Source organism: Panthera onca, chromosome D3, assembly GCF_046562875.1.
Source record: "Panthera onca isolate mPanOnc1 chromosome D3, mPanOnc1 haplotype 2, whole genome shotgun sequence".
Lineage (NCBI taxonomy): Eukaryota > Metazoa > Chordata > Mammalia > Carnivora > Felidae > Panthera > Panthera onca.
The window spans coordinates 27,909,501-27,925,656 of NC_138350.1; the positions used below are offsets into that span (position 1 = coordinate 27,909,501).

The following is a 16,156-nucleotide window of genomic DNA, read 5'->3' on the forward strand; positions in this document are numbered from 1 at the left end:
TTCAACAGAGTGAAAAGGCAGCCTATGGGTTAGGAGAAAATATTTGCAACTCATATCTGATGAAGGGCTATTATTGAGAATATATATAAAAAAATCTCCAACTCAGCAATAAAATATCTGGTTTAAAAATGGGCACAGGGCCTTGGTATTTCTCGAGAGAAGACATACAAATAGCCAAAGAGTGCGTGAAAACATGTTGAACATCATTAATCATTAGGAAAGTGCAAATCAAAACCACAATGAGACACCACCTCACACCCATCAGGATAGCTGCTTTCAAAACAAGTGCTGGTGAGGATGTGGCGGGGATGAGGTGGGGATGTGGAGATGGTGGTGGGTACATGGAGAAATTGGAACACTTGTATACAATTGGTGGGAATGTGAAATGGTAAAGTCCCTGTGGAAAACAGTATTGTGGTTCCTCAAAAACTTACAAATAGAACTACCGCAGGATCCAGTAACTCCTCTTCTGCATCTATACCCAATTGAAAGCAGGATCTATGACCTGTGTCCTTAAAAATGGTTAAAAATTTAAAAAAAAAATTAAGTTTAATTATTTTTAAAGTTTATTTTTGAGAGAGAGACAGAGTGAGCGGGAGAGGGGCAGAGAGAGAATGTCAAGCCGGCTCCGCGCTGTCAGCACAGACAGAGCCTAATGTGGGGGCTCAAACTCATAAACCATGAGATGATGACCTGAGCTGAAACCAGGAGTCAGGTGCTTAACTGACTGAGCCACCCAGGTGCCCATATTTTATTTATTTTGAGAAAGAGCATGAGTGGGGTAGGGGAAAGAGAATTCCAAGCAAGCTCTGCATTGTCAGTGCAGAGCCTGACATGGGGCTTACAAACCATGAGATCATGACCTGAGCTAAAATCAAGAGATGGATGCTTGACTAAGCCACCCTGGCACCCCCCCCCCCAAAATAGTTAAAATTTTATGTGTTTTGACACAATGAAAAATATGTATGTATATACACATACACAGATGATCTATTTTCTAAACATGAACAGAATGCTGTGAAAAGGAACAATTGAGCAAGAATGAGCTCTTACCTATTAAAAAATGAGTCCAGAAAATCTGATTAGTAAGAGTACTTTTATTTTTTTATTTAAAAAACTAATTTTTTTTGACATTCATTTTTAAGAGTGAGCGAGACAGAGCACGAGTGGGGGAGGGGCAGAGAGTGGGGACATAGAATCAGAAGCAGGCTCCAGTGTCGGCACAGAGTTCGATGCGGGATGGAACTCACGGACTTCGAGATCATGACCTGAGCTGGAGTTGGACGCTTAACTGACTGAGCCACCCCAGGCGCCCCTTATTAAAAAAATTTTTAATGTTCTTGAGGCAGAGAGAGACAGAGTGTGAGTCGGGGAGGGACAAAGAGAGAGGGAGACACAAAATCTGAAACAGGCTCCAGGCTCCAGACTCTGAGCTTCAGGCTGTCAGCACAGAGCCTGATGAGGGGCTTGAACCCACAAGCCGTGAGACCATGACCTGAGCTGAAGTCGGATGCCTAACTGACTTGGCCACCCACGCACTTCTGATTACTAAGAGTTCTTTAAAAAATTTTTTTGAGAGAGAGAGATAGAGTACCAGTGGGGGAGAGGCAGAGAGAGAGGGAGACACAAAATCTGAAACAGGCTCCAGGCTCCAGACTCTGAGCTCCAAGCTGTCAGCACAGAGCTGGATGCAGGGCTCGAACCCACGAACCATGAGATAATGACCTGTGCCAAAGTCAGATGCTTAACCAACTGAGCCACCCAGGTGCCCCTAAGAGTGTTTTTTTTAAGGAAAACAGAAAAAATACAGGAGCAGAGGGAATAGTAAAGACATCATACAGCTTTGGAGTTAGGGCACAACAGTTTTTAAAAGACTTAGACAAGATACCTTGTGTAATTGCAGTGTGTTAGGAATACAGTGAACATAGCGTCCAAGGAGAGCGAGCACGGGTCCCGGTGAAAAGATCAGGAATCAGAATAACATGAGATGTTTAGCAGCAGTACTTGTGTGAGGAAACAGTGGGGCAAGGCCACCTGGATCCAAAGAGGAGCTTATTTTAATGGTCTAAATCAAAATTTTAGTTGTTGCTTGATTGATGTTATTTGTACACACAATCTGATTATTCAAATAGTTCTATAAGACTTTTTATTTAATAGCAACCCTAGGGGCGCCTAGTGGAAGCATCCAACTTCGGCTTAGGTCATGATCTCACAGTTCAGGAATTCAAGCCCCGGGTTAGGCTCTGTGCTGACAGCTCAGAGCCTGGAGCCTGCTTCCTCTCTCTGCCCTTTCCCCGCTCATGCTCTCTCTCTGTCTTTCAAAAATAAATAAATGTTATAAAGAATTTTTTTTTCAATAAAAAAGAAATGGCAACCCTGATACTCCCCTGCCCTGTTTCCTACTTCTCAGAAGCAAATATTTGAGATTACTTGAGATGTTGATTTCACTTGGTGTTTATCTGTGTCTCCAAAAATTCCATGGTTTTAGGCATTCCCTGTTGATCTTCCCTGAACAAGGTGGCTGACTCTTCCCCCTTCGTCTCCTCACTCCCAGAGTTCTTGCTCCCTGTCGGTCCTGTTTTTGGCTGGGCATCAAGGATAATTTAATTTCCTTTTTGCTGGTGAAACATTTTGTTTTTACCCCAGAGTTGAACATTGTCCTCATCATCTTTTTGTTTGTTTTGATAACTTGAGATGTAACTCACTTACCATAGATAGAAGTGGCCCATTAAATATGGTTTCCGGTAGTTTTTAGAATATTTACAGAGTCATGCAACCATCACTCCAATTGTAGAACATTTTTGTCACCCCAAAATAAAACCCTGTACCCATCAGCAGGCACTCTCCAATTCCTCTCAAGCCTTATTAGTCCCTGGAAACCACTTACTTTCTGTCTGTATGGATTTGACTCTTCTGCACATTTTACAGAAATGGAGTCATACAATGTAAGGTATTTTGTGTCTGGCTTCTTTCACTTGGTATAATGTTTTCAAAGTCCATCCATGTAGTTTTCTTTTTATTTTAACTTTTTTTTTTGAGAGCGAGTACATGTGAACAGGGGAGAAACAGAGAGAGAGAGAGAGAGAGAGAGAGAGAGAGAGAGAGAGAGGGAGAGAGAGAATCCCAAGCAGGCTTCACCCCCAGCACAGAGCCCAATGCAGGGCTTGATCTCATGACAGTGAGACCATGACTTAAGCCTAAATGAAGAGTCGGACGCTTAACGGACTGAGCCACCCAGGTGCCTCTTGTTTTGCCTTTAAAAAAAAAAACTGTATTGGGGGCACATGGGTCACTCAGTCGGCTAAGCATCTGACTTAAGCTCAGGTCATGATCTCACATTTTGTGTTTGTGCCCACGTTGGGCTCTCTGCTGTCAACACAGAGCCTGCCCTTACCCGACTCTCTCTCTCTCTCTCTCTCTCTCTCTCTCTCTCTCTCTCTCTCTCTCTCAAAAATAAACATTAATTTTTTTTATTTATTTATTTTTTTAATTTTTTTTTCAACGTTTTTTATTTATTTTTGGGACAGAGAGAGACAGAGCATGAACGGGGGAGGGGCAGAGAGAGAGGGAGACACAGAATCGGAAACAGGCTCCAGGCTCCGAGCCATCAGCCCAGAGCCTGACGCGGGGCTCGAACTCACAGACCGCGAGATCGTGACCTGGCTGAAGTCGGACGCTTAACTGACTGCGCCACCCAGGCGCCCCAATTTTTTTTTTAATAAATTTAAAAGCTTATATACTTAAAAAATGTTTTATATGTCTTTTTCAATTTTTTTAAACATCTTTACTGATAAAATCTATGTACCATAAAATTCATCCCTTTTAAAGTCTTTTTTTTTTTTTAAGTTTATTTATTTTGATAGAGAGGGAGAGCAAGAGAGAGAGAAAGAAAGTGGCAGAGAGAGGGTGAGAGAGAATCCCAAACAGGCTCTGCGCCATAAGCACAGAGCCCGACGTAGGGCTCAAACTCACAAACTGCGAGATCATGACCTGAGCCGAAATCAAGAGTCAGCTGCTTAACCGACTGCACCGCCCAAACACCCCAAAATTCATCACTTTTAAAAGCATTCAAGTCAAGGCGCCTGGGTGTCTCAGTCGGTTAGGCGTCTGACTCTTGATCTCGGCTCAGGTCATGATCTCACAGTTTATGAGTTAGAGCCCAGCGTCTGGCTCCACGCTGATGGTGTGGAGCCTGCTTGGGATTATCTCTCCTTCTTTCTGCCCCTCCCCTGGCTGTGTGCATGTATGCCTGTGCGCTCGCGTGCTCTTTCTTTCTTTCTTTGTCTCTCTCTCAAAATAAATAAAAAATAAAAGCGTACAAGTTAACCATTTTTTTTTTGTAAAATTTACAGAGTTCTGTAACTATTACCACAGTGAATTTTAGAACATTTCCATTGCCCCCAAAAGATCTCCATGTCCGTCTATAGTTACTCTTTGTTCCCTCCCCCAGTCCCAGGCAACTAATGATGTATTTTCTGTCTTATAGACTTGCTTTTCTGGACATGTCCTATAAGGTGAATCATACCATTTGTGTTCTAGCTTCTTCCATTTGGCATTATGTTTTTGAGGTTCATCCATTTGCAGCCTGTGTCAGTAGTTCCTTTTCCTCACCAAATTTTCCATTCTGTGGGTAATGCTACATTTTGTTCATCCATTCACTATTTGATGGGCTTTGGAGTTATTATCACTTTGTGAATAAAGGTGCTGTGAACATCAGTGTGTAAGTTTTTGAGGGGACATATGCTTTCATTTCCTTTGGACAAATACACAGATACAGGTGGGATTTCTGGGTCATATTTTAAATTTATGTTTAACTTTTTAAGAAATGGCCAAATTGTTTCCCAAAGTAGCTGTACCTTTACATTAAAAAAAAAAAGTCCTTAGCAGAACAAATCTCTGTCCTAATTTCCCCGGAGTTGTAGATCTATCACATTATTTTGCTGGAGTGATTTTGGAACCTTCTCTCCTAGAGCCCCCTGTCTTCACCTGTCTGGCTTAGTGCTGGCAGGGCCTGCTGCCCACTTTCCCAGCTGTTCTCTTGGGTCTTCTCTTCACCATCAGCATGGGAGAATCCGTAGATTTCTCCCTCATGTCTGTCTGCCTGTGTCTTATGTTAGATCCTGTTTTTTGGTTTCCTGTTTTGGTTTATTCCCTCATTTAAGTAATGTAGTGCCTTTAAAAACTTCTACAGAAAAGGAACACAGAAGACAAAAAGTTTTTGATTCCTTGCTTGCCTGTCTGGAAATGCCTTTATTTTACCCTCATACATGGTAGATTTCCCTGGATTTAGAATTACTAGCTAAAAATAACTTTCCCAGGGCCCCTGGGTGACTCAGTCAGTTAAGCCTCCGACTCTTGATCTCAGCTTAGGTATTGATCTCAGACAGGGTCGTGAGTTCAAGCACCACATTGGGCTCCACACTGGGTGTGGAGCCTACTTAAACAAGTAAGTTTCCCTTACAATTTGGAAGATCTTCTTCCATTTTTACAAGCTTTCAACGTTGCTGATGGCCATAATTCTGGTTCTTTGAACCAAGCCTGTTTTTTTTTTTTTTCTTGGAAATTTTGAGTATCTTTTGGTACATTGTGCTGGCCACTGAGGTGTTTTCATTTTAGAAACTCCTGTCTCTTTAGGGAAAGAAAACACTAGTTTTTTTCTCTTCCATTTGTCTACTCTTTCTAGAACTGCTATTGGAAATTGGAGCTCACGGACTTATCTTCAGTTTTTTCAGTCTCCAATTTTCTGTGTCTGTGTCTTTTTGTTTTACTTAGGAAGCTTCTACTTGCACCACATCTTTTAACAGGTTTTCATTTTTGTCATCATGTTTGCATTTCTAGAAGAGCTTTTTCTTTGGTTGGGGGGTTAATGTTGTAGATATGTTCCTTTTTAATAGCATCCCAGGGGCCCTTGGGTGGCTCAGTCGATTAAGCGTCTGACTTTGGCTCAGGTCATTATCTCATAGTTCGTGAGTTCGAGACCTGCATCAGGCTGTCTCCTGTCAGCATGGCGCCTGCTTCGGATCCTCTGTCCCACTAGCTAGCTCACTCTCTCAAAAATAAACATTTCAAAAAACAAAATTAATAGCATCCCATTCTTGTTTTATGGATACGATATATTTTCTCATTTTGAGTACGTTAATGGCACATTTTTGTTTAACCATTCCATATGAATTTCTTCTGTGTTGTTTCCTCTACAGTTTGGTGTCTGACTTTAATTTGAGGGCTCTCCTCGGGTTGGTGGTCCTTGCCTGTCTACTGTGTGTGGCAGAGAGACTGAAAGTTCTGTGTTCTTGGGCCCATCTGGACAGTGGACTGGCTGGACTGTTTCATTGGGGGTCTCCTCCCCTTTGGGACCTCTATCTTGGGCTGGCTAGATTTTTCCATAGCAAAATGTTCAAATCTGCCTGGAGGCTGGGGTTCTGGGAGCTTAGTGAAAGAAGAGGGGCTAGGAGTCTGTCCTCCCATCTCTAAGTACAGAACTCTGACTTTACCAAGAGACCACCTGTTTGACTTTTTCATCCATAAATCACCCATCTGCTGCTGGGGTGAGGGAGGGACAGGGTTACCTGAGCACACCAAGTATCGGTGAGGAGATCTGGGTGTGTCAGCTGCCTTCTTTCTCTGACTTTTAATATGAGAAATTTCAGGTCTATAGAAAAGGTGCATGAGTAATACAGTGAATGCTCATATTGCCTTTACCTGCATTCACCAACCCATAGCCATTTGCTACAGTTTTCTCTACACGTTTTTTTCTGAACTCTTTTGAGAGTGTATTAGTGACATCATGACATTTTACCCCTAAAATGTATCTGTCTTCTGAGAATGAGAACGATCCCATAACACAATACACTTTTCACATGCAAGAAACTTTACAATACTATTATCTTATATACAGTTCATATTGAAGTTTTTCAGTTGTCCCCCAAATACTTTTTACAGTTTTTTTTTCTTTTAAATGCAGGATTTATTCAAAGATTACATATCGTCTTTTCTTGCCATCTTTATCTGTTAATCATGAAGTGTCCCTAGCCTTTAAAAAAAATATTATTCACCTTTTGGGATGAGCACGGGGTGTTGTATGGAAACCAATTTGACAGTAAACTTCATATATTGAAAAAATAAATAAATAAATAAATAAATAAATAAATAAAATATTATTATTGATCTCAACATGGCATTGACTTATTTGAAGAGTCCAAACCAGTTGTTTTATAGAATGTCCATCAGTATGGACTTGTCTGTTTTCTCATTATTAGATTTGGGTGAGACTTTTTTTTTAAGCAAGTTGTAAAGTGACCCATCAGGGCACATGAGGTCAGTTTGTCCTATTATTGGTGATGTTAAGTTTGATCACTTGATTAAGCTAACGTTTGCCAAATTTCACTACAGTAAATGTTTTTCCCCCCTTTTGTAATGAAAAGTAATCTATGAATAAGTAATGAGTAATCTGCAGAGTGGTATTCTAAGTGTTGTCCAACCATCATACACTCAGGTTTTAGCTTATATTGATGGTTCTTACCTGAATCAGGTGATTTTGTAATTCTACTATACGTACTTCACTTAATAAATTATTTTATAAAGATCTTTCCTGTTTCCTGGCACTATAAAATGTTCCAGGTTCATCTTGTAGCTTTCCTGTCCCAGACCTGGACTCAAGCATTTCTCTAAAGAGCCCTGTTCCTTTCAGTGAGGAATGGTGTTTAGAAACCAAGATCTGAGTGTTAGCTGTGCTCATCGTTATCTGGGCATTATAGCTTCTAGGCACTTCTTTCAGTGGATGAAGCTAGGGAACCTTTTGTTAAACAATAAGCTCATATTTACTGACACTTCCAATTCTAGTCTATACTAAAGTTCTTCCTTTCCTCCTCCCATCTCATGCTTTTTATTTCCTTTCTCCCATGGTAAGAACCTTGGTTCCCAACACTATCCATTTGGCCAGTCCTAAAATATTTGTAGTTTTGGAATTACTACTCCTATACCACTACCAAGAACACACCTACTAAGTAAATTCCAGGATTTCTTTATAGTTTTTTATGTTATTAGTGTGTTTCCCACTGATGGGGTATAGTCAGTTCTCAAGTCAAAGTCACTAGTATTCATTCTTTTTTTTTCTCTGGGTGATGATGTTAATATTTCATCCTGTTTATATTCAGTTGTAGAACTTTGCCTCCTCATCTTGTTGATTTAATTTGTTTTTTATTTTTTTGTATTGAGATATAATTCATGTCCCATAAAATTCACCTCTTTAAAGTATACAATTTCATGTTTTTTAGTATATTCACAAGGTTGTGTAACTGATTTATTTTTAGAATATGTAAAACATAAACAAGATTCATAAGCCATAACTATATATAAGCATATATTTGAAAGTTCTCAACAGGGGCACCTGGCTGGCTCAGTTGGTAGAGCATGTGACTCTCGATCTTGGGGTTATGAGTTCAAGCTCCATGTTCGGCATAAAGCCTATAAAAATACATACATACATATATACATACATACGTTAAAAAAAATTCTCTTTCCTTTTCCCTTTGCCCTGTTGTTCCCACTCACATCCTATAGGTAAGTAATTCCATTCGTTTCTAGCTTATCTTTCTTGAGTTTGCTTTTGTTTTGTTTTACAAAAATAAGCAAATATATGTATACTTTATTTCCTCTTATTTTTCTTTGCCTTTGTTACATAAAATATCTTACTGTGTATACTCTCAATGGTGTGTTTTTTTGTTTTATAATATTTTCTATTTTTTAAATTTTATTTATTTTTCAGTCCTTCATATTTATGTATTGTTTAATTTACATCCAAGTTAGTTAGTGCAACAGTGATTTCAGGAGTAGATTCCTTAATGCCCCTTACCCATTTAGACCATCCCCCCTCCCACATCCCCTCCAGCAACCCTGTGTTTGTTCTCTATATTTAAGAGTCTTTTATGTTTTGTCCCCCTCCCTGTTTTTATATTATTTTTGCTTCCCTTCCCTTATATTCATTTGTTTTGTATCTTAAATTCCTCATATGAATGAAGTCATAAGATTTTTGTCTTTCTCTGGCTGATTAAATATTTTTTAATGTTAATTTATTTTAGAGAGGGGCAGGGGCAGAGAGAGTGGGCAACAGAAGATCCAAAGCTGGCTCCTCACTGACAGGAGACCGCTTGATGCGGGGGCTTGAGCTCACAAACTGTGAGATCGAGACCTGAACTGAAGTTGGACACTTAATCAACTGAACCACCCAGGCGCCCCTCTTTTTTAATTTAACAAAATACCCATAAAGTCACTATATTAATTCATAAAGATCTTTTTCATTCTTCTTTACAGTTGTACTGCACTCCATCTTAGAGACGTACCATACTTTATTTAACCTCCTACATCGTCGTCGCCAGGTTGTTCTTGTTAGTCTATGACTAAATAAATGTGATGCCACAATAAATAACCTTGTACATATGTCTCCCCCCCCCCCTTTCAAATTGTTGAAAGTATATCTTCACATTAAGTCTTAAATATAGGATTGTTGGGTCAGAGGGTCAGTGTGTATGTAGTTTTGCTAAGTATTGCCAAATTCCTTACTTTTTGTTCTTTTTTAAAAAAAAATTTAATTGAAGTATAGTTGACATGTGATATTATAGATGCCTTACTTTTCTACTTGCCCACCTGTTGGCCTAAAAGTTAGCTTTCTGGGCTCAAATAAGTTGAGTGATTTGCTTCTAAAAAAACCAAAACGACAACAACAAAAAAAAGTTTTGAGACTGGCAAATGCTAATAAACTGGATAGGATCCTTGGACAACAGGCACAAATTGAGATCATCCCCAGGCAAATTACAATGTATGGTCACCTTCTTCAGCTAATTATTACTTCTCTTTTCCAGTTTTTACAACTTTACCATCTTCTTTTCTGTTTGTCCTTGTGACTATGCCTTTTTAAAAATTCCATTACTGTTGTTTTAATGAGTTTCAGGGGAGACTAGAGGTGAATGAATATGTTCATGTAGTTGGATATCTCTAGAAGCTTCAAAAATGTTATGAACCTGGGAGTTTTACATCCAGAGGAACCGATCATGCATGAGAATGGAATAAAGACATTTTCAGATATGGAAAGATTCAGAAAAGTTGCCCTGCCCTTTCTTAGGAAGATATGTCTTGTAAAAGGAGAGGGTAAAGTAGAAAAAAAGGTGACCAGGGGGTCAGGAAAGAGGGTCCAGTACAGGAGAACAGCATATGGACCCCTAGGATCACAACCATGCCCCAGCCCATAGAGCAGCCCATTCAGACTAGTGATAGACAGTAGGGAGTAGAGGAGGGGCTTCCCAGGGAACAGTGGAACCAGGAGATTCTGATGTGATGTTTCAAGTGTTTAAATTTTTTATTGCTAGCCTTTGTTATTTGCTATAGCAACTGGAAAGAATAGCAACAGATATGCCAAAACCTAAGCAAATTCGAAAATTAATGCAGATAGGGCACTTGGGTGGTTCAGTAAGTTAAATGTCTACTCTTGACTTTGGCGCAGGTCATGATTTCACAGTTGTGAGATTGAGTCCCAAGTCTGGCTCCGCACTGGGCATGGAGCCTGCTTAAGATTTCCTCTCTTCCTCTCCTTCTGACCCTCCCTGCTTGCACATGCACTCACACTCTCTCTCAAACTGAACTAAAATAAAATAAAATAAAATAAAATAAAATAAAATAAAAGCAAATATTAACTCCAAGACAAAAAGGAAGTTATAGAGAAATGAAATACCTTGTATGCTTTTTGGCTCACAGGTGAAGAATACTTCCATTATTCCACTAACTTTAATTATGCAATTAAATTTTACTCTGTTGGGGAGGTGGGTAAGAGTGTATATGAGCTAAACCTGTACCTGTCCTAATATTAAGTCAATGGCCAACATTCAAAATTGATAAAACTGGAAATAGCTGGGTATACCTATTATTAAAAATATGGACATAAATATCAGAAGAAACAAGTAAAGGAGATGTCTTTAGGAAATGGGATTAGGAGCAGGTGACTGGGAGGAGGGGAGGCATATCTTGTGATAGACATAAGAATTAAGACCTGAGGTGAGGATTCCTACCAGGTCATTCTGCTTCTGCCATCTCTGTCCTGGCAGTTGAGACCCACGGCCACATCTTGAGTGTGTCATAGGACTGTCTGATGGCTTCAGCTTCTGTCACCATCCTTAATGGAAGGTAAGGCATATCTTTCTGTGAAGTTGTGCCTGAGACATTTGTGGACCCTTGAAAATGGGGGAGGCAGATTTTGAACTTGGAACTGACAGGGCTGTATTTTGCAGTTATTCTCTGTGTTGAGTTATATATTGTCCACATGGGTATAAAATGAGAAAACATAAGTCCTCATTTGGTATTCAAAAATTAAAAAAAAATGTTTAATGTTTGTTTATTTTTGAGAGAGACAGAGTACAAGTGGGGGAGGGGCAGAGAAAGAGGGAGACACAGAATCACAGGCTCCAGGCTCTGAGCTGTCAGCACAGAGCCCGATGTGGGGCTCAAACCCACAAATCACAAAATCATCTCCTGAGCCAATGTTGGAGGCATAACTAGCTGAGCCATCCAGGCGCCCCTTGTTTGGTATTTCAAAAGCATAGGTCTCAAAACCTTGATAGAATGGAGACAAAGATGGTGGTCCTGGGGCTTGCCCACTGGTAAACCTTTACCTCAGGAAGATTATTAATAAGCTCTGTGACCCTGGCTGGGAAGGCAAAGAATGTAAAGAGTATATGACATAATGGAAATACCATTCAAAACGTTATATTTTCAGGCTCTCTGATGTTAGAAATCCTCTTTTGGTAAGCAAGTGTTACTTGACTTACCTATATCTGATTTTTTTTTTTTTTTACCATGTTTTGGTATAAAGAAGGAAAATGACATGCCTTGGAATGTCCACCTGGACACTAAAGAAGCTCTGGTCTGTCTAACCCTTTATTTGGAGAGGTTACAAGCTCGTCTGGACCCTAATGCCACATTTGAACAAGTTATGTGTTCCTAGAAACACAGAATCACTCACATTTTGTCCTCTATTTACAAATAACGAACGTTGGGAAGCAAGCATTGCCACTGCTTGCCCTGACTCAGTTTCCCTGTTGGACTCGCGGCTCTCCTGTGGCCCCCTGAGCTCTCCCTTTGAGGCTTTTGCTGGGAAAGCAGGAAACTTAGCATGCCCAGGGGAGCAAGAGGGGGCTTCCCTGAGCCCCGCAGGGCACACAGGACTGTGCTGCTTGGGAAGATGGGCAGAGACAGGCCTCTAGTGGCCGGTGGCTGGGTTGTGAGGTGGGAGGAAGCTCAGGTCCTGTGGACATGGAGGAAGAAGAGGGCTCACATTTCCCCTCTGTTTTTTACTTCTGCTGTGAAGCAAGTCTCATAACACTTCTGAGTATACTTTCCCATCTGTAAGACATTTCCCTTTCCCTCAGCTTTTTTAGTACCGGGTCAACCATGTTGGCTTCTCCTTGCTTCACGTCTCCTTCCGTGCACTCCCATTCTGTCTTTGGTGGCCAGAGCTGTTCTGAAGTCTTAGCGAGGACACCCGAAGAGAGCAGAACACAGATGGCAGCTTGTGGTGCAGAGAGTACCCTTTTCAAGATCGCAGGCTGGTCTGGGGACTGGGGGCTGGGGTACACACTCAGACTCTTCCATTTCCAATCACAGGACGTAAGTATACCCACGGCCAATTGCTGGATGGAAGAGAAGGCGGGCAGAGTGTGTGACCTCTCTGTAAATGGGGACAGGATCATCCACTGTTTTGCTCACTGCTGGATTCCCCATGCCTAGGAGAGTGCCCTAGGAGATTGAAGAGGAGAGGAAGGGAGAGGGAAAGTTGCTTTGTGTTGTTTGCATCTGAAAGCAGTTCTTGGGGCTGACTGCACATACATCAGCTCACACCTGCCAACCGGTCCTAAGAAGAAACGCTGTCTGTGGTTTGCAGAAGGAAATCTGTATTGTTAGAGGTCATCGTAAGGGGTCTATGAGGATGTTACTCCAGTGAGCTCTGTCTCCTCCCCAGCTGCATCCATTTCTTGCTTCTCTTGGCCCCCAGGACACTGGGAAGTCCCTTGTCTGCGCTGGTGGGTTCCCATAGTGGCACTGAACAAGTGAGTGATGAGGGCATGGCTGTGGGTGATTGTGAAGAGAAATAATAGAAAAGAGAAGGGCTCAGAATTGCCACTTGAGCAAGCAGGAGAAGCCTGTTCAGTGCAAAGTGACTCCCCCCATCACCACTTGGCTTTCTGGGGACTTCCCTAAGCGTTTTGCCTGTTGCCCCATACCCCCTCTGCTTTCAGCCAGCATCCAGGCCCCAGCAGCGCACTCTTACCCTTTCTTTCTCTCCCCACCCTGTGCCCCAGATTCATGTGTCTTTCTGTGAGCATTTTGGTCTGTCCTATACTGGGTGCTGCTGTGCTTGGTCTGGGGCAGAGGCCAAGACACAAAGTGGAATCGCAGGTCTTGCTTGTCGGGGCAGACAGAGGGAGACGTGCATTTCAGGTGTAGGGAAACATGTACTCACCACACCCACACTTGTCCTCAAGCTTGTCCTAGACGTGTCCGCCTTTGGCCTTTGCCCAGGCTGTGCCCTCTGCTGGGAAGCCCTTCTGTTTCCCTCTGTCTTTATCTCCAGTCCACCATCCCCCAGAAGCCCAGTGTGGTTCTCCCCACTCTTGTGCCTGCCTCCCGGGGAGTCAGGGGATGCCTGTTGTAGCACTGCCCTCTGTCAGAGCTGCCAGTCTCCTGCTGGGAGTGACAGTGCTTAGGATGTGGATGGGCCACTCCAGTCCTGGAGAGCCAATGTCGCCCTGAAGAGAGCAGCTGCAGCACATGGATGGCAGCAATGAGGTCATTGTGTTGGCAGTGAGGTTGCGCCAGGGGCCTTGACTGTGTTTCTGCTTTACGGCCTTGCCTTGCGTTGAACTTATCTCAGACATTGTAGCACATTTGTTGAGAGAGATTTGTAATCTGATGGCTCCTGATCCCCATCACATGCCTGGGAAGGGAAATACTTGTATTGAATATTTAGTGGGGAAGGAACCAGAGCTGCTAGGGCTCGTGACTTACCCAGGGTCTCAGAAGGAAATAAGGAGGAGCACACACACAGAGACTTGTAAACAGGTTATTCTGTGGAACCTTTTGTAGGGTAATGAAAAAATGCAAACAACCTGAACTTCGAACCATTAGGGGATTATAATTAAATCCATTCACAAAATACTGTGCAGCCATTAAAGGTGATGTTCTTAAGCACTTTTAGGAATATGGAAAGCTATTTATAGTCTTAAGCTTACAAGGCAAATCATAAGATGGAGTGATGTGATCCCAATATTTTTAGGGATTTATGTAAAAAGAAAAGACTGGAAGGGCAGCAGACCTTAGCATAGTAACAGGTTATATATTTTGGCTTTTCAAACTTCGCATTTCTTAAGTATTTCACATGTTATTTTATAATGAGAAAAAATACAGTTTATTTATGAAAATAACATCAGGGTCTGTGACATGAGCAAAACCAGGTAGCTGGAGGAGCTTCAGTCAAGTGGGGCACCATGGAGTCAGGGAAGGTGGGTTTGCAGAAGGCCACCTGCACGCCATGCCCAGGTCCCCCACATCCTCTGCCTCAGGCCGTCTGGAAGCAGAGCAGGCCTCCTTCTGCATGCAACCATGCAGACCCAAGTTCGACACTATTTGTCCTGACCTTGCACCAGGTGTCCTCACTGTGCACCAAGATGCCCCCATGCGGGCAGAGTGGGGAGGAATGTGGCCCAGGTGAGATGTTGCCTCTGACTCTCCCGTTCTGTGCCTCGGGTACATAGCTTCATGTCTCTGCATCACCCCTCACCTTGAAGAGAGGGGAGAGTGGTACTCTCTGGATGGGAGACCCCCCCCCCCTCCCCAGAGAGACTGTGGAAGCACCGATATGTGAATTGCTAGTAGACCGTGGTCCATAAAACTAGAATTATTCCTCATCCTCAGCTTCCTGTTCATACTTCCAGCTGCACATGAGGGCCTGTGCCAGGTGGCCAGGAGCCAGGCAGGAATATCAGAAGGCCCTGGCCTTGAGGCCGTGAGAGGCACCAGCAGGCAGGTGCACAGACACCTATAAAATCTATGAAACCTTGCTGCTCAGGCCCAGTGCAAGTAATGCAAAGGAGGGTGTCACACAGTGTTTCCCTCTTCATACTAAGGAGAGGCTCCCAGGCCATTGGGGTGGAAGGGGAAGCCTGGGCTCTGGAGAGACCTCTCCTCCCCGCCTGCCCGCCATGAACTGGAGCTGCTGAGGGATTTTCAGGAGGAATGACTAACCCTGTGCTGTGCTAACAGTTGCCTGTTAGAAAATGCAATGAAGGAGAGATTTCATTTCATATTAGTAATAACAAAAAGAATAGTTTCAGTAAGAAGTGCATGTGACCCACTGGGCCTGAGCAGCAAGGTTTCGGATTTTTAAAAAACAAGTGAATAACTGCAATACGTGCTACCTCCCACCTCCAACCTGGTTTTCCCAGCCCTGAGTAGGCGGGCTACACTGGGCTTTATCTTGGCACTGGCCACAGAGAGCCACTTGAGACTGTGTGCCCCGCTGCTGCATGAGCAGTGTGTACAGCCCATTTCTCTTCTTGCTTTCAGAAGTGACTGGAGAGTCGCGTCCTTACCATGGGAAGGAGGCTGTGGATCCGCGGCCAGGCCGGGCCCGAGGCAACGACCCCAAGCATTTCCATGCGGTGAATGTGGCGCAGCCTGTGCGCTTCAGCAGTAAGTTGCAGACCTGCCCTGTCTGGGACCTAAGCCTTACTGTCCAGCATGGCCCCTTGCAGCCCCTGGCTGTCCTAGGGCCACTTGCCTGGATGAGGGGTGTGCCTCCTAAAATGGCCCTTCAGGGCGATCAGCGGGCATCAGCCTCCTTTGATGAGTGAGGCTATATGGTGACCCAGCCCCTGAGTGGTGAAGCCATGACGCAAACCCAGGCTCTGGAACCAGGCTGCTTGTTTCCACAAGCCAGCTGCTTTTTGGGGTTGGACTATGCCTGCCCTTTGGTAGACGGAGAAACAGGCTCCGAGAGATGAGGTCCAGCTGATGGGGTGGGAAGACCCTACCTCTGTTGTTAAACCATTTTGTTTTTTGTTTTTTTTTTTTTATTTTTTAATATATGAAATTTACTGTCAAATTGGTTTCCATA

The 16,156-nt window shown here is 42.8% G+C and overlaps 1 protein-coding gene across 2 annotated transcripts in view; it reads left to right on the forward strand.

The window, feature by feature from the left end:
* Positions 1-16,156, forward strand: part of DGCR2 (DiGeorge syndrome critical region gene 2) — a 99,463-nt gene that overhangs the window by 45,898 nt on the left and 37,409 nt on the right. For both annotated transcript variants that reach the window (XM_060612999.3, XM_060612997.3), the window contains one exon: positions 15,607-15,732. In XM_060612999.3, the coding sequence (XP_060468982.3) occupies positions 15,607-15,732 (126 nt within the window). The remainder of the gene's footprint in view (positions 1-15,606; positions 15,733-16,156) is intronic.